The sequence below is a fragment of the Microcebus murinus genome, chromosome 3 (assembly GCF_040939455.1).
Source record: "Microcebus murinus isolate Inina chromosome 3, M.murinus_Inina_mat1.0, whole genome shotgun sequence".
Lineage (NCBI taxonomy): Eukaryota > Metazoa > Chordata > Mammalia > Primates > Cheirogaleidae > Microcebus > Microcebus murinus.
In genome coordinates this window covers 75,661,066-75,684,791 of record NC_134106.1, presented here as the reverse complement: position 1 = coordinate 75,684,791, position 23,726 = coordinate 75,661,066, and the positions used below count along the sequence as shown (strand labels likewise).

Here is a 23,726-nt window from a genome sequence, read left to right as displayed (position 1 = left end):
CATGGGTTCTGTTTTTTCATTTGTTAGTTGGGGGGATTAAATGAGATAGTATATATGAAAACATCTAGGACAGTTCTGGCATACAACAGATGTTTAATAAGTACTTGTTTTCTTCTGGCTCTCTTCCTTTCCAGAGCAAGACCAGTACCTTCTCTGTTAATATTTCCATACTGATTTTTAAAACTGTTCTAAAAGTCTTTATTGATGTATACACGCTTACAGAAAAATGTGTACAAAACAGACCACGAAACTCCCACCCCAAGCAAGAAATACAACATTGCCAGACTACTCTCAATCATTTCTTCCTTCTTCCTCCCAAAATAACTACTCTAATGACTTCTAACTCCTCAGATTGGTTTTGCCTGGTTTTGAATGGATTCCTTTGTGTTTGGCTTCATTCAATCAACATTATGTTTGTGAGACTCATTCATGTTGTTGTATGTTGCTATAGTTCATACACTGCTATATAGGATTCCATTGCATGACTATACTACACTTTATTCTATTGTTTATGGACATTGGGTTCTTTCAATTAGGGCTTATTAATAACACAGCTATGAACATTCTAGAACATGTCTATTGGTGCATCTATGTATACAATTCTATTGGTAATATCTTAGGGGTAGAATTGTGTATCATGTGGTATGTGTTTTTAGCAGATAATTTCAAGCTATTTTCCATCATTTCTATCCCCATTTTCCATCATTTCTATCCCCACTAATAATGTATACAAGTTACAGTTGCTTCTAATTGGTGTTTATGTGTATACTATAATACACTTGGAGTTTGCATGGTGTATTTTTTATCCTTTTACTTTTAACTTACCTATATCACTATATTTATAAGGAGGGCTTCTTTTTTGGTAACTATGATATAGTTGGGTCTTTTTTAAAAAATCCATTCTGAAATTTGCAGACTTTAATTTGTGTTCACTTGCACTTGATATAAATTGATAGTGCTGGATCTAGGTATATCATTTTATTTTTCATTTTTTGTTTGTTCTGTATTTCATTCCTCTGTTTCCTCTTTATGTCTTTCACCAAATTTGGGAAGTTTTCAGCCATTCTTTCTGTCAACCCAGAATTCTATATTCCATAAAAACATGCCTTAGAACAGCAACAGAAATAGTAAATATATTGGTAAAGATTAGACTTTTTAGTGTTATCCCACAAGTTCCTGAGGATCTGTTTATTGTTTTAATCTATTTCATTTCTATTGTTCAGACTGGACAACTTATATTGGTCTATCTTTAAGTTCTCTGACTTTTTCCTCTGTCATCTACATTCTGTTATTGAGTTCATTAATGTATTGAGTCTGTTATTGAATTTTTTCATTTTATTTCTATAATTTCAATTTTTTTTGTATTATCTATTTCTCATTTGAGACTGTCTATCTTTCTATTGATTTTTTGGGAGGGGGGTAGCCCTAGCCCTTACTTTTTGGAGCATAATTATTATAATAGCTGCTTTAATGTATCAAATCCTGTATCATCTGGAGTTATTTTCTCTTGATTGTCTTTTTCTTTTTTATCTTTAAATGTGTTGAGGTTTCTCTGGATCTTTAAATATCAAGTAATGTTGGATTGTATCCTGGATACCATGAATATTATGTTATGGGATTATGGGTCTTAATTAAATCCTATGGAGAATGTTGATTTTGTTTGTTTTCACAGGCAATCAGCTTGATTGGGTTCAGGCTGCAAGTTCCTAGCTGCCTTCTCTGGGCTGTGTTCCAATGTCAGTTCCATTTATAAGGCTTTGCAGTGCTATTTTGATCTATTTGATATGTGTGCTAGTCTTGGACCTGAGACCAGTCTGGGTTCCTGTTACTCAGTTCTGAAATCCTTTGGTATTCTGTTTAAGGCCAGCTTTGGGGTAAGCTCAGACATTCATATATTATTTTATGGGATCACTTTCCTAAGCTCCCTTCTTGCCATGGCCACGATCTCTCCAATACTTTCTAGATCCCAGGGGCAGACCTTGTCCTTTCCACTCTTTTCCTTGGTTCCCTGGCTAAAACCCAGGGTTTTCATTTCCCTGCTCTACAGTGCACTTCCTTTGTGTCTATCTTCAGGACTAAAAAGCAACAAGAAAGAGAGTGAGCAAGAGAGAGAGGGAAACGGTGATTCCCCCCATGCTTTTAGGACCATACGAGGGCTGTCCGGAAAATAATGTAATATGAAAAATGGAGACATTTATTATATTAACAATGGCTGGATACTCTCTAGGCAGCCATCGTATTTCCTCTGGTCAGAGAGAAGGGTTCTCCTTCCTCAGAGTTCTAGGTGCCTGGCTGCTTGGCTGCCACTTCCATTGCTACCACCATGTCACTAGGGGCTAGGGCAGGAAATAATGGAAAAATATAAAAATAAATATGGGTTTTCTATACTCTGTATGACCCATAGGGGCTCTTTCCCATTCCTCAGACCAGGAATAGAGGGCTTGTTTTGGAGATGTCTTTGTCTGCATCCTGTGTATGGTGCCAGGTTTCAGGTAGTCTCTAAGCCCAGGCTAAGAGTTACCAGAAGAAAGAAAATGAGAAACTCATCACTAGTTGGGTAGTGATGACTTGTTTTTGTTGTTGTTTAGTTAGAGACAGAGTCTTGCTGTTACCCAGGCTGGAGTGCAGTGGTGTGATCACAGCTCATTGTAACCTCAAACTCCTGGACTCAAGTGATCCTTCTGCCTCAGCCTTCTGAGTAGCTGGGACTACAGGTACCACCACCATGCTTGGGTAATTTTTACATTTTTTTTTTTTAAAAGACGGGGTCTCTTTTCTAAAGACGTGGGCAACAAGTATGGTGTCAAACTCCTGGCCTCAAGTAATCATCCCACCTCCGCCTCCCAAAGTGCTGGTGGATTATAGGCGTGAACCACTGTGCCCGCCTGGGTAGTGTTTTGAATTCTGATTTCCTTCCAAATCTTCCTGCTGTCATTTGTCTTTTTAGAGTCCTCAGATAGCTGCTCTATGCATTCTGTCCAGGGCTTTCAGTTGCAGTCAGTGGGAGGAAGAGGTGGAATATCCTTCTCTACTTGACCATAGCCAAAATGACACCAGCCTGCTTTAATTCTCTGCAAACACTTATCACTATTTCTCATTTCTTGATTCACTTGCCTGTTGTATGTCTCCCTGCCCCTGCTCCTCTCTAGGATGTGGGCTTCCAGAGGGCAGTAACTTTGTTCATATGGTGAACCTCAGCCATCTCCACTGTCTTGAATACTGCTTTGTACACAGAAGGTACTCAATAAATGTTTTTGAATGACTGAATATACTCTCTCAGTCATAAAGACTCTGGAGACAACTGCTTATCTCTTTTCTGACTCCCTTTCGTTGAATTCTTTCTCTACCAATAAATTGCTTTATATATCAGTATTTTTCAGAAACAATTTAGTTACTGATTGCCTGACCAATAAGGGGCAGGCCAGAGGAAATCCAGAAATACTGTGGGAAAGAATAGACAGTGGTATCCATTAGGATTCTTTCAATACCAAATGTTAGAAAAACCCATCCCAACAGGCTTTAACAATGAAGGGAATTTAATATGCCGTTAAATAAGAAATTCAGAGATACTGATGGCTTCAGATGAGACTTGACCCAGTGCCTTAAATAATTCCACCCAAAGTGCGGCGAAGTTACCAGGAGAGAAGTATATGGATGCTGAGCAGCAGAAACACCAGATGTCCACTACGATAGGTTCCGTTGTAGAAAGAGGAGCACAGCACCCTCCCTTTCTGCTGCAAGGAGACATGCGCCCACTGGCTCTAGCCTGCCGATTAAGATGCAACTAGATTGCAACTACTCTCTCTACAAATCAAGATCACTTCAGTTCTGAAATGAGGTAGGTAGAATTCACACACCAATAGGGAAGGGCAGAGGTGTGGTTAATGTTGTGTTTGCGGCCCTCAAGAGGCCATGAGGAGGCAGACTCCTGCTGTCTCTGGAGTCTGGGCAAGTCCAGTACAGCTGCCAGAAAAGAGAACAACCCAATGGGATAATGTTTGGGTCATCCAGAGACACCTACTTGGAGAAGAGCTCAGAAAGCATGGGGACATTTTTTTGTTATTCCCCAAAGTGGCCTCTTTGAAAGAACAAAGTTCTGCAAAGTGAATCTGTGCTGGCAAAGTCAGACACAAATGAGCAGGTTAAGGTCCAGTCTCTTACGGAGAATGAGAAATGGACTAAACAACAGACACGTAACCAAAGTCCTGCATGCGAGCTGTATTCCATTAATGATTTCCATTTTATTAATATATTGCTCATGCCACCTGTACATCCTCGTTCAGTATCGGTCATCACTGAGTCAGAAAATCCTAGGCCTCCAGTTTCCTGCCAGTGAGACGGTGCAAATCTTCACTAGCCATTCACTTATCCCCATGCCCATCCCTCCCTGTCCAAATCGATTCAGTTACTGCATCTAAATATCGGGAGTTCAGACAGCAATTCTGGGTTTTGAGGGATACAGTGTTATCAAAGCCATGTGTTCCCGGGTTTTAGATAGTGGGTCTGAGAGTTCAGATAGGGAGGGATTCAGCCAAAAATTTATCTGAATCTAGCTGGTTCCCCATGTCAGATAGTGAGGTTTGGAAAGGGAAAGTGAGGCTAGGCAGGAACCTGCTGACTTTGCGCTGCCACAGGGCTGTTAACATCCCAGGCCACAGTACTGTTGGAATTCAAATATAACAATGACACAAAAAGATGCATCAATAGGATGCAACAGAAGCCATCTGTACCCTTCCTTAGTGGTTGTTTTGTGTGATTATTGTCCACCTCACATATTGTAAGTTAGGACAGAGATCATGTCAGGGCTGCTCCCTCTGTATCCGCAAAGCCTTATGCTGTGCCTGGAGCACAGTAGGTGTTCAATGAACACATGTTGAGTAAGTGAACGAGTGAATGGATAGCTATAACCCATAGATGCATAGTGCCTTAATTAAGTAGGGTTCTGTCCCTGCCTCTTTGTTTTAAGGAAACAGAACACATAGCAGCCGGGTGACAGCTGCTCTGATCACCTCCATGCCCCGAGAAAAACTTTCAACTTAAAATGCTTCATGGAAGAGGAAGCTGAGTCAGTCCACAGCAAAGGATATCATATAATGCTGCAAACTGACAAAGCCTTCTGCTGGCAAAGGACACTTCTGGTTCCCTCTTTTGTTAAAATGATGGGTTTCCCAACTGCTACTGGGTTGGCAAGTCAAACCTGCTCCATTTGTATTAATATGTGGTGTTATGTATTTCAGCTGGTTCCATGTGAGCTGCTCTGGCCTTACACATTAGACCATAAAACCACTGAAGACTGAGATCGTACCTGCTCTTTAATAGGCACTTCTGCCCCTAGCCATGCAGGCCAAGCACCCAGGCAAGGGAACTGCAATGCTTTTCACCTCTGGCAGACTGGATAGATATGACTCTCAACCAATTATAAGAGGTGAGGAAGGCAGGGAGGAGGCGGCCATGGAGTTTACAGTTTAGAATCCCCGCCCTGCCCCTTCCCATGGCTCTGATGTGGCTGATGAGTCCCCCTGGCCTCAAGGGTCACTTGGCAAAGGCCCACTGGTCACCCTGCTGTTGCCTCCCTCCCCATACCCACCACGGCTCTCACAATTCAGCGCTAAGTTGCACTCTTTGACACAGACCCCCGAGGACTCATTTCCAGGATGTTTCTGGCTCCTTGACAACCTCTTCCTGTTTTGGAAGCTAAAAAGTGACATGTAAAAAGCCAGAGAGGTTTTGCTGTTTAGGAAAGAGAAAAAAGATTCTACTGACTGAAGGTGGAGTTTCTTAATGGCAGAGATGCCCCCACCCCTGTGAGTCTGTCCTCTCTGTATGCACTTCACGTTCTGGCCTAAGTGTCACTGAAGCTGTTTTTCCTCATGTCACTATACTTTTCTTATGTGTCAGAAACTATGAAGTTGTCCACATTCGTCAACTCATGACACGTTCTCAAATTAATAAGGAAGACAGTCTTTGAAAACACATTTTGAAAAGAGCTCTCTCTTCCTTCATGCTGAACATTCATTGAAAGAAACTCACCAGCATTTTCCTTCATTCAAAATGCCCCACCCAGGCTTAAGGCTAAGAATAAGCTAAACAGTTAAAAAAATTAAAAGGCAGAACTTAGGAATTAAAGATTCTACAGAATAATGCCTTTTACAGGGGGAAGTGACAAAGTCTCATGTTCCTTCAAAAACAGGACTGCAGAGGACTAAGAGGAGACAACTCAATAATGGAGTAGGAAAAAGTCGCTGTGCACTTGCCACCTTTGTCTGAAAAGGCAGAAGCCCTCTCCGTGGGAGCAGGGAGCCACGGCCTGGAGAGGGGGAGGCACCACCAGGGAAGTGTGTCTAGGTAGCTGCATGCTGAGGGGCAAAAGAAAGGTGTCTGCCACACCCAGCATCGTACATGTCATTGAGGGCAGAAGGAAGCACAAGACAGGATCTCCCAAAACCAGCTCCTGGAGATGGAGTGAAATCTCTTTTCCAAGGCCAAGTTCTCGCTTGTTATATTTATAGCTGGGAGCCTTTTCGTACCATGTTAATTTATGAAATAGAGACCCAAGTTAAGTTTAGGTTTAGGATTTAGGATAGGTTAAGATGTAAGCCCATAGGTTTTATAAGATGACACATCTCTGAAAATAAATGTCTCTTTTAAGGCAGCATACTATCAAAAAAATGTACTCTAAGGGGATGCTAATTATTTAGGTTAAACTGTTTTCTAATTCAGCCATATTTTTCTTCAAACAGCCTTCTCATATTTTATTGTCACATGTAATTCTTAAAGGTTTGCACTAATGCGGCAGAACATCTTAGGTTATAGAAAATTACACATGGTATCTTTACTTGGTATATTAACTGTGCTGTGCCACTTACAAGCTCTGACCTTAGGCAAATAACTTAACCTGCCTGGCCTATTTCTGTAGGAGTAATATATTAAAAAAAACCCAAAAAACAAAAAACACACCCCAAACCCAGTACCTACCTCCTGCAGTAGTTGTGAGAATTAACTGAGTTAACTGAGAACACTGTCAGACACAGAGTAGATACTCAATTAATGCCAGCTGCTAAACTTACTATTAACAGTAAAGGCCTAGGACATCTTACCAGCAGTCACAAGTTTATCTGAAATGCAACAAAACCTGATTAGCTCATCTTTGTTCTCTGAAAGGGTGAGTCAACTCCACTCTCCAGTGCCTGAAAGTTAGGAGTGTTTTTGTGTGTGTGTGAGAGAGCACTTATCATGTTGATTTGAAATGGCAAAACTGATTCTGTTTTTGTATCTAATTAGGGGTTAAATCACATTCAAATATCAGACCGAATTAGTGATTAACAACTTTCTGAAATGGATCACACTGGTCTCCCCTTCATTTCACAAGATAAATTTTATTAGCAACACTCACAAATTTAAATATTCTGTATACTAGACCCTTATCAGTTAAGTTATATGATTTGAAAATATCTTCTCTCATTCTGTGGGTTGTCTCTTTATTTCTTGAATGTCATAAATTTAGCTTTTGTTAAAATTTTGCTTTTATAGAAATCTATATTGTTAACTTAAAACTTAAGTAGTTGGTTTTTGGAAAAAAAATCTCTTTAAATTTACATAGATACAGCAGTATTCCTTATAAAAATTTATTTTACTGTTTTAAAACATATCCAAACTATTGTATAAATACTTCTTTAAAAATACCATCTGTACAAAAGAAAAGTAAAACGTAAGTTATAATGTGACAATGACTTTGGTTCTGTCATTGTATTCACCATGGAGGGTCCACCAGATTTAGCAGGAAGCTGAGGGCCTAGGGCTGCCACTATCAGGCCACATTCTTTCTTATTTCACCCAAGAAGTCATAGGTCTGCTCTGAAAGGTCAAAAGGTTCATGAACTTTGTCTGGTGACAGCAGAGCTTGGAGTGCACACCCATTTTCTTGGTTGTGCTTAAGGAAGTCAGCGATAACTTTCCAACGTGCAGCCTCGGTCTCTTCTTCTGCCCACCGGAATGGAGGCAAGAGCGTAGAATGCAGAAGAGGGAGCGCGCAGTCATGGTAAACCAGGAGGAATGTGGCCTTCAGGAACTCTTTGTCTCTCTGGGAAAAGACCACCATCACAAATAACTATGACTGGACCTACATCATTATTCTAAAGTGTTAAATTCTATGAATTCTGTTCACTGAAAGCCAACTAAGGGGCGGGATGGAGGGTGCCATTGGTGCGTGATAGGAATCATGTCTGAGCCAGCGCTCAGTCAGGACATAGCCCCTCTGAGGTCGGGCAAGCAGGCGTCAACATGGAGTAGAGCTGAGTGGTTCTCCCTGAGAGAGTCTCTCAGTGGCTTCTTGAGCCCAGGGAGTCTCCTAAGCTTCACTGAGGGTGTCTCACACATTCTGTCAAGGAGGCTGGGGTACTGTGGTATAATTCTAGTGACACTGGTGTGGTTCCAGGTAAATATAACTAAAATACAATGCGAAGTCTGCTCTATCTACTTAAGTCAATTACAACATATCAGAGATAACTCTCATGTTATGTAAGAAGGGTAATAGGTGTTCTGCATGGAATCCAGAGACAGGAGATGTAAAGAGTAAGAAATTGTGGGCTTATTTCCAGCAATGCCTAGCATGGGGGATGGGGTCTTTTGGTCCTGAGGGTGCCAGACCCTCCCCAGACAAGAGGAGTGGTGCAGTATCAACAGTGTCTGTCAAACCCTGATTCCAACAGGGTGTGGTGGGAATCTGAGAGAGTACAGCAGGTGAGGGCAGAGATATCTATACACAGCAGGTTCTACACATAGATATCGCCCCTCCAACCACACATGCACATGGGGGCCATTTCCATAGGCCTGAGGCCCAGCACCTTGTCAGCTGCTGTACTAGAAAAACATTAAATCTACCAATTTTGGCAAAGGTCACGTGTAGATGGTACTGGTCATATGGAAGCTCAAATAAAGACACAATATATATAAAATTTTCCCCCAATTTTTAGAGGTTTTAGTTCATTTGTTCTCTGATGTTCCTTATAGATAATGAACACTGTAAATCAGGACTGGCAAAGTACGGACTGTGGGCCAAACGTGGCCTGCCATCTCTTTTTGTAAATAGAGTTTTATAGAAACACAGCCACATTTAGCTATTTATATATTGTCTGTGGCTGCTTTTGTGTTACAATAACAGAGCTGGGTGGTGTGACAGAGACCATAGGCCTATAAAGCCAAAAATACTTCCCATCTGGCCCCTTATAGGAAAAATATGCCAAATCCTGGATCAGAGCAGTCAAACCACTACTCAGTAATTAAAGCAAGTTCTGTTTGGCAATTACCATGCTTCTGTGGTAATGTAAGCATGAGCCAATATATGCATTTTTTTTTCAATATAGGATACAGGTCAGGTCAATTTTCTTTTTCCTTCTCCTTGCCTGATATGGGCATATTTTTAAAAGACAAATTTGATAGCAAACTGGGAAACTTTGGTTTAGAAACTTCCCTTCATTTACCTAAAACTCAGTGATCTGAAATGACTGTCTTGATCAACTGTTCCCTTTCACATTAGGAAACAGTTATGTATACCCTTCTTGGAATGTGTCTTTGTACCATAATGACACTGTTTACTAGGTTAAGAGGGATTACAACTATAGCTACTTTAGCTAAAAAAGAAGCATTATTAGAAAGGGCAAGCAAACACTGAGCACTGCAGATATTAAGTTCAGCATGGAAGATCATATTACCTTCTCAGATCTCTTTAACGTGCTTTCTTTTTCACTCCATGAACTCTAAAAAGCAAATAGAAATATTACATTAGTCCAAGTATTCACAAGTCCTTGCAATACTCCTGCAACTTTACTCTGTCCTTAAACTTATGGACAGGGTTAAAAATGCTGTACCCATGCAAGAAGTAAATCTGTGTTAGGCTAATGACCCAGCACTAGATGGACTAGGCAGATGTATCAGTGAGAGATACCTTACTTAGAAGCCCATGATTATTGTAAGTCAAAAATAATTTAAGAGCAGAATCAGTGAAACACTAACACATCCATGAAAACTGCACAAACACAGTACCTAAACAATAAAATAGTATTAAGCTTTTAAGGTAAGAGAGTGATGAAAATAGAAAACACTTCCAAATACCATACTTCTCTACAATCCTGTCTTCCATGACGATGATAATGGTCAGAAAGAGACAGACCAAAGTACAGCTTTGTAAGTAAATATTTCCAATCTGTCCACAAGGCTTCAAAAACTTCTTTAAAGAAATAAAAAACCCAGAGTTCAATTAGTCCCACAGAAGTATGAACTGAGACCTTCACAGTGCCAGTTCCTGGCAAACTGTAAGCTTGTGTGGAATGCGATCAGCCTCAGTGCTGCCTGTTCAGGGCCTGGGTTTCGTGCATGTCTGTAGGTACCCCCTCCTGTTGGTGCCTGAGATCATGGGTAACTTGAGAGCATCAGACCTTTCTCAGAAGGGAGTCCCCTGGGGCAAATATGACATATGGCATCAAGAAAGAGACTTTCCATGAAATAAAGAATGCACTGAAGCAGTGTTTCTCACTGGGAGGTGACAGACTCTGCCACTCAGGAGAACGTCTTGGAATGTTCATGCCTACTACTTATCCCATATTTATATTCATGGGATTGTGGTCCTCCACCCTATTAACTGCTGCACCTGTGGGTCCTTGAGAGTTTGAAGAGGACTCTTAGAGAGCCAAAGTGTTTTATTAAACAGGCTAGATGCCAATATTATTATTTAAACACCAACCACTAACTGAACTTAGCTAAGTAAACACCCAGAGGCTCATATGCTTCATACTATAAATTTTAAATATGAATATGGCTTAATATGAATATCACTTAGCAACTTTGGACTTATCGTTTGGTAAAATGTCCCTGTTGTTTGTTAGTTATGTGTCAAAGTTCCACCTTATTTTTCATTGAGTCACCAGCAATAAGTATTAAATAACTCATCCAGGAAGAGCACACATTTGTAGGGGTCACTACTATTGCACCAAGATCCACTTCATTTCTTTTCGAGTAAACAGAAGACTAGACCTCCCAGCTCCCTTGACATTAAGTGGACATGTGACTGGTTCTAGCCAATGAAACGTGAGCAGAAGTGGCCAGGCCCCTTTAGGGCAAAGGCAATAGAAAGCCTGAGGACAATTTTCCATTCTCCCCTTTTTCCTGCAGGGGCAATTGGCAACAGAGGATGCTACTTGTTCCAGATGATGCTATGAGATAGCTGAGGCTCCAGCCTGCACCGTGGGTGACTATGGAGCAGAGTCTTCCACCGATCCACTGGGTATGTAGCCCAGGTGAGAAATAAACCTGTCAGCCACCACAGCACAGCCGAGCTTATCCTAATACACCATGCCATGAGAGAAGGCTCAGAGTATATAACTTCTCTTTTTAATTTTTATTATTTACAATACAAAAAATTCACTATGGAAAAATTAAGAAAATACAGATAAAATAACCTATGATTCAGAGGTAGTCACTGATATGTTTTGGGAATATATACACTTCCAGATCTTTTCATAGTAGATATATAAATATAAATATATATATTTAAATATACTTATGCTTCAAATGGTTTTTTTTTCTCTTAATAATATACATGAACAACATTACCCACATGCCTTTTCTTAAAGAGCCTGTGGTATATCTGAATTCACTCAGAGCTGGCCTGCAGGGACAGTCCTGGCTTGGCAACTGATGAGCTCCATAGCAGCCAGGTCACTGCATGTCTCTGAGCCATCTGCTCATTGAGAAAATGCAGATCTTAGACTAGATTAGTGTTTCTAAGGTTTCTCCTAAGACCAACATCCAAATTCCGTGACTATTACACACCTAGGGTAATATTCCTGCAGCCAGCACAGCCTTATCCATAGTGGGCTCTTGCAAAATCTTTCTTAAATGAATCAATGTGTATATGTTCAGTTTAATGAATAAATATTATGATACTAATGACTTTGTGGAAGAAAGATAAATTCAACATTATCTATCTTCAGTTTAGAACTTATCTAAAATTACAGGTGATGATATGCACCATGAACATTTTCTTAACTTCTTTGCTGAAAACTCATTGTTACTGTTGACACACTCTACCCCAGCTCAGCCAGCACATGAATCAGTTTCAAAGCAAAAAAATCTCTGTAAGTGACCGAGTCCTCCTTCCATTTCTGCTATTAGGCCCAGATGCCTCCCTCTTATCAGTAGGAGTCACTCCCTGACACGCGTGAGTGCTGTTCTACCTCTCTGTGCCGTCAGAGGAGTCTGCCTAAAGCAAAACCTTCCCAGATTACCCACGACCTACCACACACCTCACCCCCACTGAGACTCAGACCAAGCTTGTCCATCCACTGACCACTCCCTTACATGCATCCGATATGCCACCCTGGATCATTTGCTCTTCTCAACAACATACTCTATTCCTCCCTGCCTCAAAATGTGTGCTCATGCTGCTCCTTCCACCTGGAATGTCTTCACCACCAAGTCAACATGTCAAAATCTTCTCGGCCTCAGCCTCTTAGTAGGCCCATCTCACCCAGGACTTCTCTAATGAAACAGAGTCCCAATCGTCCTTTGCTGCTTTCTTTAAACCTTTAAGGTTCTGGGCTATACTTCCCCCATGGCACTGGTCATGTTATCTGTGTATCTGCCTTGCATGCACACAGGTCCTTCTTATACTTGTTGGCCCTGGTGTAGTATATTGAGCCATACAAAACTGCCATTTTTGAAGGTCAAAAATGGCTGAAAATTGAAGATTTCAGATGGTTCAACCTAGTACTCAGCTGCTATTTCAGACAGAAGATAATATATGTTGAATTGAATTAAAATTATATGCATGCCCTGACTCTCCCCTGAAAACTCAGTTAATTTATTTAACAGACCATTTTGAATTTTTGCTCTCAGGACCCCGACAGGACCATTTTAAGTCAAGAAAGAAACAGTCGAAGATTGCAACAGTACACAGAGCAGGTGCTGCATCTGCTTATTGGGTCAGGGAAGGCAGCCTTTGGATAGTAACATTCATGCTAAGATCAGAAGGATATGGATTTAGCTAGACAATGGACAGGGGTTGAGAGACATCATCCTAGTAGGAAAAAAAAAAGGACTAGAGCAGGTGACAGAACTCATTAACATGTTGTGTATAACTGCTTTCAGAACCAAGCACTTCCATCACGACGCATGCTACCCACCCTGAGAGCATCCATCACGTCAGGCTGCTCCAACAGCATGGGGAAGGTGGCCAGCACTGGATGACTAATTAACTCTAAAAGGTAAAAGAACAGAAAAAAATTTTCGCAAACTTCAATCGATTTTAGTGGAATGACGTAAAAATATTTATTCAGATTAAAATTACTGTCCGAAATGATTTGTTAGTAACATATTCTACACATTGTAACCTCTAGGAGAGCTCAAAGCTGTCCCCTCAACCTTCATCTGCCCCTATACCTGATCACAGAGAGTTCTGAAATGAGTCTTGTACCAAACAGATGGAGCTTCTACGGTGAGAGGTGAAGTGGCTCTGAACAGAATAAGACTAGAAAATTTTGTTCTATAATTTTTCCAACCTCTTTTTCCTCCTGTGACTGTGGTGTGGTAAAAGAGATCTATGATTAGGAAGTAGCCCTGGTCTTAGAAAACTGAGCAGAAACCAGGAAGCAGCAGGGGAAAGGAGGCAGAGGGTGGGCTGCTCAGGTCTGACTCCAGTCTACCAGTGCTCAGCAGACAGTGATGGATGAAATTAGAAGGAATTAGAAACTGGGGATTCTTGCCATATGGCTAAATAATGTGTAGAAAAATATTATTAATATTTCACAATAAGTAATGGCACATGAAATACCTTTGCAAGGAAGTACACATGGAAGGACATGATGTATATTAGTCTGTTTGTGCTGCTATATGAGAATACCTGAGACTGGGTAATTCATAAACAAAAAATTTATTTCTCACAGTTCTAGAACCTGAGAAGTCCAAGATCAAGGTGCTGGCATTGAGTGTCTGGTGAGAGCCTTCTTACTGCGTCCTCCAGAGGGGAGGAACACTGTGTCCTCATGTGGCAGAAGACAGAAGGGCAAGTAAGACAAATTCCTTTTGTCACTCCCTTCTGTCAGGGCCCCTAATCCCATTCACTAGAGAGGAGCTCTTACAGCCTAATCATCTCTCAAGGGCCCTACCTCTTAATACCTTCACATTAGCAACACCTGAATTTTGGTAGAAACACATTCAAATCACAGCAGACACTTTTGAACATCAAGGACAATATATTCTACAATGTTATGTCCTTAGTAGAGAAAAATATTCTTATGATTTTTTATTCTGATGATTCAATTCCTTCCTTCCTTCCTTCCTTCCTTCCTTCCTTCCTTCCTTCCTTCCTTCCTTCCTTCCTTCCTTCCTTCCTTCCTCCCTCCCTCCCTCCCTCCCTCCCTCTCTCCTTCCATCCTCCCTTCCTCTCTTCCTTCCTCCCTTCTTCTCTTCCTTCCTTCCCTGCCTCCCTCCCTTCCTTCCTCCCTTTTTCCTCCCTCCCATCTTTCCTCCCTTCCTTCCTTCCTTCCTCCCTCCCTCCCTCCATTCCTTCCCTCCTTCCTTCCCTCCCTCACCCTCCCTTCCTTCCCTTCCCTTCCTTCCCTTCCCTTCCCTTCCCTTCCCTTCCCTTCCCTTCCCTTCCCTTCCCTTCCCTTCCCTTCCCTTCCCTTCCCTTCCCTTCCCTTCCCTTCCCTTTCCTTCCTTCCTTTTTAGAGACAGATATTTCACTCTATTGCCCAGGCTACAGTGCAGTGGCATAATCACAGCTCATTGCAGCCTCAAACTCCTGGGCTCAAGCAATCCTCCTGCCCCAGACTCTCGAGTAGCTGGGACTATAGGTGCACACAACCACACCTGGCTTTTTGCACACAACCAGACCTGGCTTTTTATTTTTTATAAAGACAGAGTCTCATTATGTTGTTCAGGCTGGTATTGAACTTCTGGGCTCAAGTGATCCTCCTGCTTTGGCCTCCCAAAGTGCTGGTACTACACACATGAACCACCTTATTCTCTTTAAGAGATCATATCATTTATGAGTTTTCCTAGAGTCATTAAAATAAATTCAAAGGCAAATGGTGCTTAAAAACTTAACTGTCCTTCCCTTAGAATTCTAATTATTCCTTGAGAAATTTCTGTGTGTCTCTGACTTTGAGTTCCATTTCTGTCTACCTATCCTTGTGGCAAGTCCCTGGGGGAGGACTATGAAGGGTACTTGTTCACAAGTGCTAGGCCATCACAGGGCTGGCCCTCTCACTCACTCTGCTCTCCATCCACACTGGACTGCCTTCCATTTCAAGCCCTCAAACACATGCATGTTTTCTTGCCTTGGGTCTTCAGACATGCTGGTCCCTCTATCCAGAATGCATCCTTCCCCACACAGCTCCCCCATCAGTCTAATTCCTCTCTCAAGCCTTATCTTAAACATTATTCACTCAAACAAGCCTTTCCTCACCCTACACATTAGTTCATGTCTTCCTAGCATATGTTCTCATTGTGTATTTTCCTTCAGAGCACTTATTCTAAAAGGCTGGAAAAGATTATTCATGTAATTATGTGTTTGAGGTCTGTTGCTCCACAAGGGTAGGGACAACTGTACCTGTCTCATTCATCATTGTGCCTGGCACAATGTCTGGCACTTAGCAGTCACTTGTCACATATCTGCTTATTGATCTAATGAATTCAAAGAGAGCCAATAAAATTAAACTCTTTTTCTTTTAGGAGGCAATTCTTATAATACTTGCATTTCTCTTTGCAAGTTCAATCATGTATGGCAACTCACTGATTTTTTAAATTATTTTTTAACATTTTACTTAGAAAAAATTTCAAACTTACAAAAAAGTTGCAAGAATAAAAACAATATATAGAACACCTGAACATTCCTTACCTGATTCACTGATTTTTTTTTCATTCATTCCAAGAGCCTTTCATTTATTTATTTATTTTATTTTATCACATTATGGGGGTACAAATGCTGTTAAGGTTACATATATTGCCCTTGCCTCCCCTCCCCCCTCGAGTCAGAGTTTCAAGTGTGTCCATCCTCCAAGTTGTGCGCATCGCACTCATTATGTAAGTATACACCCATCCCCTCCTCCCCCTCCCACCTGCCCAACACCCGATAAATGTTTTTGTGTTTTTTTTTTTTTTTAATAATTTGGTTACATTTTATATCTCTGCCTCTCCCTAGGAAGGGTTAGAGGTATGCCCTTCTCCTCCACAATGCTCACCACATCCCTAAGATGTGGGCATACCCCCGACCCCCAAATCCCTGGTGAACACTACAACCATTTGAGCACCATAGTTTTAATCAGTCAGTACCAATTTGATGGTAAGTACATGTGGAGCCCATTTTCCTGATCTTGTGTCGCCTCACTTTAGATAATGGGCTTAAGCTTAATCTAGGATAAGTGGTGCTAGCTCGCTGTCGTTTCTTAGAATTAAGTAATATTCCTTACTTAATATTTCTTAGAATTAAGAAATATTGTGAAGAATAATTCTATTTCTAAGAATAATTCTATTTCTTAGAATTAAGTAATATTGTGAACATATCCCAAATTTTAATTAGCCATTCATGAATTGATGGGCACTTGGGTTGTTTCCATGTCCTTGCAATAGTGAATTGTGCTGCCATAAACATTCGGGTACAGATGTCTTTATAATTTTAACTAATCTATTGATACTTACACTTCATGCATTAAGAACCAGCTACTTTGGTTGATTTTAGTTTCTTCCCAAAAAGATGATGTGCACACCAAACAAGTGCGAAAAACAGATTTTTCAGAGACATTAATGGAAAACATGAGATACGAATATCTGAGATTTAGGATCTCAAACCTCCAGAATTTGAAATGTGAAAATGTGTGTATTTGAAAGACCTGAATGTGTATTAAACTCACAAAGCTCAATGCTTTGCATCTGAAGGTGTCTCATAACACTGACATCAATGCTATTCTAAATATTTTATTCCAAATGTCGCATTCAGAAGCAGAAGATACAGGTTGGCATAGGTTACGTTTACTCAAAGCATGAAGTGTTGTCGCACATAAGAAATGGCAAAGACTCCTTACCAGCACTTTGCAGGCTGATCCTGTCTTTCAGAAGCACGTCTCCAAGAATTTGTCGATAAAATATCAACAAGTGAATGGTGCACATACTTCCCAGTAATGTTTCTGGCAATAGACTATTAAAGAAGAAAAAATGTGTTTACCAGACAATCCCCTACAATCCAACCTACAGTGTTTTTTATGGATATTACTTTAATAAACAGGTTCAAGTTTTGCTTCATTATTGAAAATAATTTTAATGATTTAAAGAAAAATTTCCACTACAAGTTGGCTACATTAAACTTCAGATAATTAATGTTTTTTTGTTGTACAATTTCAAGTCTCAGGTCTGTGTTGCCATTCTTGTTCTTCCATTTTCGCATATATACCTTTGTTATATATGAAATAAAAAAGAGGAGTCATCAATTACACATTTTGGAAAGAAAGGGAGTAGTCAGCTATAAGCTTTAACAAAGGCATATGGTTGCCACGTCTGATGTAAATGCAGAGGAAATATGAGTTCAGACTGTTCACAGTACTAGGTGGAACATGGGAGGACATCACAGGCCTAGAATAAATTCTGACTTTGCTACTTCCTAGCTATGTGACTTTAAATTAATTAATTAATCTCCATGTGTTTTGGTTTCCTCACTTGTAGAATGTGGATAGTAACATCTGCATTTCAGAAGGTTACTAAAAGGATTAAAATGAGGTAAGTGTAGAGTGCTTAATGCAGTGCTTGGTATATAGTAAGGGTTCAAAAATAGAAAAAAAATTCAATATTGAAGTTAAGTTGGTATCAATTTAAAATAGATTGTTGTGACTTTAGGTTGTTATGTAATCCCCATGGTAACCACAAAAAATCTATAAAATAAATACAGATGGAAATGAAAAGGGAATCAAAATGTGTCGCTAGGAAAAAATCAATTAAACACAAAGGAAAGTAGTGAGGGAAGAAAAAAAGGTATAAGACATATAGAAAACAAGTAGCAAAATGGCAAAAGTAAGTCCTTCCCTATCAGTAATTACTTTAAATGTAAATGGATGAAACTCCTCAATTAAAAGTTACAGATTGGCAGAATGTATATAAAAAAAAGATCCAACTATATGCTATGTACAAGAGACTCAGTTTAGACCCAGGACACTCACAGGTAGATAGTGAAAGGATTAAAAAAAAAAGATATTCCATGCAAATAGTAACCCAAAGAGAGTAGAGTTAGCTATAAAATCAGACAAAATAGACTTCAAGTAATAAAATTGTTTCAAGAGATAAAGAAGGATATTATGTGATGATAAAATAGTCAATTCACCAAGAATACATAACAATTATAAACATATAAGCACCAAACATCAGAGATCTTAAATATGTGAAGAAAATATTGACAGAATTGAAGGGAGAAATACACAGATCTACTTCAATACTTCACTTTCAATGAGGTATAGAACTGAACTGAATAGATGATCAAAACACCATAGACCAATTGGACCTAACAGCCATATACAGAATACTCTACCCAACAAGACCAGAATACACATTTTTCTCAAGTGTATACAGAACATTCCTTAGGACAGATGATATATTAGGCCACAAAACAAGTCTTAATAAATTTTAAATGACTGAAATCATACAAAGTTATCTTTTCCAATCCTAATGGAATGAAACTAGAAATCAAAAACAGAAGGAAAACTGGAAAATACACAAATATGTGGAAATTAAACCACACGTTCAAACAACCAATGACTCAAATAAGAAATCTCAAGAGCAATGAGAAAATATCTTGAGCCAAATGAAAATGAAAACACAATATACCAAAACTTATAAGATACAATGAGAACGGTGCTTAGAGGGAAATTTATTTATAAATGCTTACATTAAAAAAGAAGAGCTCAAATCAACAACCTAACTTTACATCTTAAAAAACTAGAAAAGAACAAACAAACCCAAAGCTAGCAGAAGGAGGGAAAAAATAAAGATTAGAACATTACTGAGTACCTGGCTTCTAGAGAAAGAAATAAAAAAAAAAAAAAAAAAAGATTAGAACAGAGACTGACAAAATAAAGAACAGAAAAACTAGAGAAAATCAATGAAAGCAAGAGTTGGTTCTTTAAAAAGATGAACAAAACTGACATACCTTTAGTGAGAATGACTATGGAAAAAAAGAAGAGTCAACTAAAATCAGAAATGAAAGATGAAACATTACTACTGAATTTATAGAAATAAAAAGGTTTATAAGAGAGTACTATAAATTATTGTTTGCCAACAAATTGTATAACCTAGATGAAATGGACACATTTCTAGAAATACAGAACCTATCAAGACTAAATCATAAAGAAACAGAAAATCTGAACAGAGTGATAACAAGTAAGGAGATTGAATCAGTAATCAAAAATCTCCCAATAAAGAAAAGCCCAGAACAAGATGGCTTCACTGGAGAATACTACTAAACATTTTAAAAAGAACTAACACTAATCTTCCTCGAACTGTTCCAAAAAATTGAAAAGGAGGGAATACTACCAAACTCATTTCATGAGGTCAGCATTACCCTGATACCAAAGCCAAAGGCACTACAAGAAAAAAAAAAAAAAACTCACAAAACTACAGGCCAATGTTCCTGATGTATTTTTTTTTTTTTTTTTTTTTGAGACAGAGTCTCGCTTTGTTGCCCAGGCTAGAGTGAGTGCCGTGGCGTCAGCCTGGCTCACAGCAACCTCAATCTCCTGGGCTCAGCGATCCTACTGCCTCAGCCTCCCGAGTAGCTGGGACTACAGGCATGCGCCACCATGCCCGGCTAATTTTTTGTATATATATTTTTAGTTGGTCAATTAATTTCTTTCTATTTTTGGTAGAGACGGGGTCTCGCTCAGGCTGGTTTCGAACTCCTGACCTTGAGCGATCCGCCCGCCTCGGCCTCCCAAAGTGCTAGGATTACAGGCGTGAGCCACCGCGCCCGGCCTCCTGATGCATTTTGATGCAAAAATCTTCAACAAAATACTGGCAAACCTAATTCAACAACACATTAAAAAGCTTATATACACCATGACCAATGGAGACTTATTTATGGACTCCAAGGATGGTTCAACATCAATCATTGTGATACACTATATTAGCAGAATTAAGGGGAAAAACCCACATAATTTTCTCAACTGTTGCTGTACAAGTAAAACATTCAATACCCTTTCATGATAAAAACATTCAACCAACTAGGAATAGAAAGACACTACGGCAACATAATAAAAGCCATATATGAAAAGCCCACAGCCAACATCATACTCAACAGTGAAACAGTGAAAGCTTTTCCTCTAAGATAAGGAACAAGACAAGGATCTCTTTATTCAACATAGTAATGGAACTATTGGAGGAAAAAAAGAAGTAAAATTATTTCTGTTTGCAGACAACATGATGTAGAAATATATAGAATATACATAGAAAGCCCTAAACATTCCACAAAAACCCTGTTAAAATTAATAATTCGCTTTAACAGATTTGCAGGATACAAAATCAACATGAAAAATCAGTTGCGTTTTTATACATTAACAGTGAATAATCTGAAAAGGAAATTAAGAAAACAAGTCCATTTATAACAGCATCAAAAAGAAGAAAATACTTAGAAATATTTTTTTTAATTTTCAATGTTTAGATTTCAAAATAACAATCTGGAAATATGAAAAGTGAGTGCCACAAATGATACATATCAAATATTTACTGGGACTATATTGAGTACAAGAGTTAACCTTAGAAAATACTCAAGAAAATGTCTTGGATCATTGTCTATACATATTTTCTATTTTTTTCTTTTTTCCTGTGGTCTCTTCTGGTTGTCACTAAATACGTATTTTCCAAATGTTATTTTTATTTTATTTAAAACAATTTTTTAAGCATGAAATGTTTATTGAGGAAGAGCAAGATAGGTATATAGAGCAAGAGAAGATAACATTCACCATAGATGACGAATGGCCCCCTATCCTAACAAGAGGCCCAAAGACTACTTTTAGAAATACATGAACTCTGTCACTAAGCATGAAGAATGACCATATAGAAAGTCTTGAAAGCCTTGCAAATGATATGCTAACCTCTATCAAAGAAGAAGATGCCCTTGGGCTGAGAAAAACTACCAAAGTTAAAAAAGAGCCTATTGGAAAAGAATGGAATGAATATGACCCCTAAGATGGTACAAAAGCAATGGATTCCATGGGTAATTAGTTTCATGGAATTTAGATAAGTATCCTTGACCACTCCCTAAACCCTGTATTTCTAGAAACATCCAAAAATGCAAGACAAGTTCTCTTACTGTATTTATACTCATATAGCAATCCTGCTAAAATTCTGATCTTGTATCTATCTGACCTAGATTTCCCAAAGACTAGATGCAGGGAACCATTTAGCTTTCTCAGTGCCACCACATGCCTTCTCAGGGTTCATGCTGTGATTCCCAAGGGCTGTCCTACATCCTGTGGGACCTACATGCCTGTCCTACATACTGTGGACCATGGCCCCTGTGGGCAGTGTTTCAGCTGCATGCCCAAACTCAGGGCTCACGCTGACTAACAGTCATTGATTTGCCAGGGGAAAGGGTGGAACCTTCCTGCCTTCCATTTGGCCCTCTCCTTTTCTTGTAACCTGCCCACTCTGTCTGTCTAACAGGCATTGGTCCTCCCACAGTGCAGGCACTCCTTTCCTTCTGGCACCTTCCCACAACATGAAGCAATGCTGCTTGCGCTTTATTAGATTTTCTTTGGGGAAATCCTCTGATTTTCCCAGACCCAAGATGACTAAAAAGTTCTGGGCTGCTGAAGGTTAGCTGAGCTGAGTAAGTAAAAATATACTTCTTTCTGACCTCATGTGTAGATTAGCAAACTCTGGCGGCACAAGTACAATGAATGTAATGAAAGGGCTTCAGGAAAGCTACAGTTATCTTATTTATTTTTAGCAACAATATAATGAAAGTAAAGCCAAAAAAACCCACAAAAAAACAAACGATGGAATGCATCAAAAAGGCAAATGATAATATATTTATAGCAAATTTATACGCACAGCCTACTTCTACAGACCAGGGTTTCTTAGTATTGAGAACTCATGCGCTGGGAGTGTGGGAATCTAAATTCAGGGCTTTTCCTCCTCAAGGGCTTATGCACATGACTTTGGTCAAATCACATCAAGTAAAACCCCTTTGGAAAACAGCTCCAAAATTAGAAAGGCAAATCTTGGTGAAATCGAAGCATCTATTTGCTCCCTCTTTGTCTCATGCTGACAGAGTCATCATGACCACAACCAACTACACAAAATGAGATTGCTGAGACCCGTGGGCAGGTCTCTGGTGCTGTTTTTTGGTGGAAGAGAGGGGTCTGCACTGGTTCATTAACATTTTCATAGGTCTCCTGACACCCAAAGGATACACACGTGTAGGACTAATGGCCAGGTTAAGAGGGCAGTATACAGCCAACCAGCAACAGTACTGCGTAAAAATGGGCACTAACGCGAACTCTAACTGGGCTTCCTACCCTTGGCCCTGTCTCCACTGTTATGTTGCTTGGCAAAATGAAGAGAGTCTCTGTCCTTTCTCCTTTGAGCAGGGAAGTTTGGATAAGCAAAGTTTAGATAAGTTTGTAAGCAAGGGAGGGTGAGGATGGATGTGGCATGTGGCTTTGAAGAAGAGGAGTACTGTGGTGTCATCATCTGCCTTTTCCTCCCATCCACCAAAGGTGGCAGGTCAGGGGAGGAGAGGATGCTGAATTGGATCAGTCTTGCCTCAGTCTCCACCTCCAGGCTGCACAGGCTCGGAGCAATGATGTCCAAAAGGGCCCACAATGGTGCCTAGCTTCTCACCTTGAACCCATGGCCCACAGCCCTGCTGCAAGGCCCAGGGCCTCTGGCTTCATTGTGTCTGTGGCCTGGTTTCTGTGAGAGCCAGCCTACATACGCATGCCCCAACCCACGCTTGACATTACCAGGAGTGTACATTTCAGGATCACGCAATGTGGAGTGACAGTTTCAAGACAGTGCTCAAGTCACTCTGTGAAGACAGAGGAGCACACACCAAGACAAGGCAGGGTGTGCCAGGGACAGCCAGAGGCCAAGCAGAGCTCCTGTGAAGTACACTTTTACACTAGCAGAGAGATCTTTACTTTGAAATTATTTCACACATGTTTTTGTGGTGCCTAATGTGTGCTGTAATCAAAGGAGTGCTTTAGTTCCTGAGGTCGAGAGGACAAGGGCTCAGGATCTTTAAGAACCCAGTGCATAGGAGAGCATTCAGTGCTTAAGGAGGATGGGCTGCCTTGCTGACCTCTGCACCACACAGTCAGATTTGACCTTGGGGTAAAAAGTATCTGAGAACCAGTATTTGGGGCCAAAGAAACACTATTAGAGGCTGTGCTTGAAAGACACGCTTGGGAGCGCTTAGGACTCTTGGAGGCTTATCAACGAGATGAGTAATGGGGAGGCCAAAAAAGTAGGAAGAATGAAGCCAAACAGGATTTGGCTTTCCTTTTACAAAGACTGCTACTGTGCTGCTTTTTTTATAATCTTGAAAAAATAACAAATTTCCAAGGAAAGATTGGCCAAAAAAGGGTACTTACAGGCTCTATGAACATCCAGGAAAAAAAAAAAAGCCAAGAGAGTAAATAATACCTATGAACACATTATTAATGGCTATTGAAAGACTTAACTGCTAA

At 40.0% G+C, this 23,726-nt stretch overlaps 2 protein-coding genes across 4 annotated transcripts in view; both read right to left on the bottom strand.

Moving 5' to 3' along the window:
• Nucleotides 1-23,726, bottom strand: part of MAL (mal, T cell differentiation protein (MAL blood group)) — a 279,087-nt gene that overhangs the window by 97,398 nt on the left and 157,963 nt on the right. The window lies entirely within an intron of this gene.
• The window catches only part of NPHP1 (nephrocystin 1), a 57,580-nt gene continuing 41,227 nt past the window's right edge, over nt 7,374-23,726 (bottom strand). For all 3 annotated transcript variants that reach the window (XM_012742844.3, XM_020286247.2, XM_076000977.1), the window contains exons 17-20: nt 17,079-17,191; nt 13,179-13,252; nt 9,711-9,755; nt 7,374-8,080 (exon numbers count right to left, since the gene is read on the bottom strand). In XM_012742844.3, coding sequence (XP_012598298.2) covers nt 7,808-8,080; nt 9,711-9,755; nt 13,179-13,252; nt 17,079-17,191 — 505 coding nt within the window. In that variant the 3' untranslated portion in view covers nt 7,374-7,807. The remainder of the gene's footprint in view (nt 8,081-9,710; nt 9,756-13,178; nt 13,253-17,078; nt 17,192-23,726) is intronic.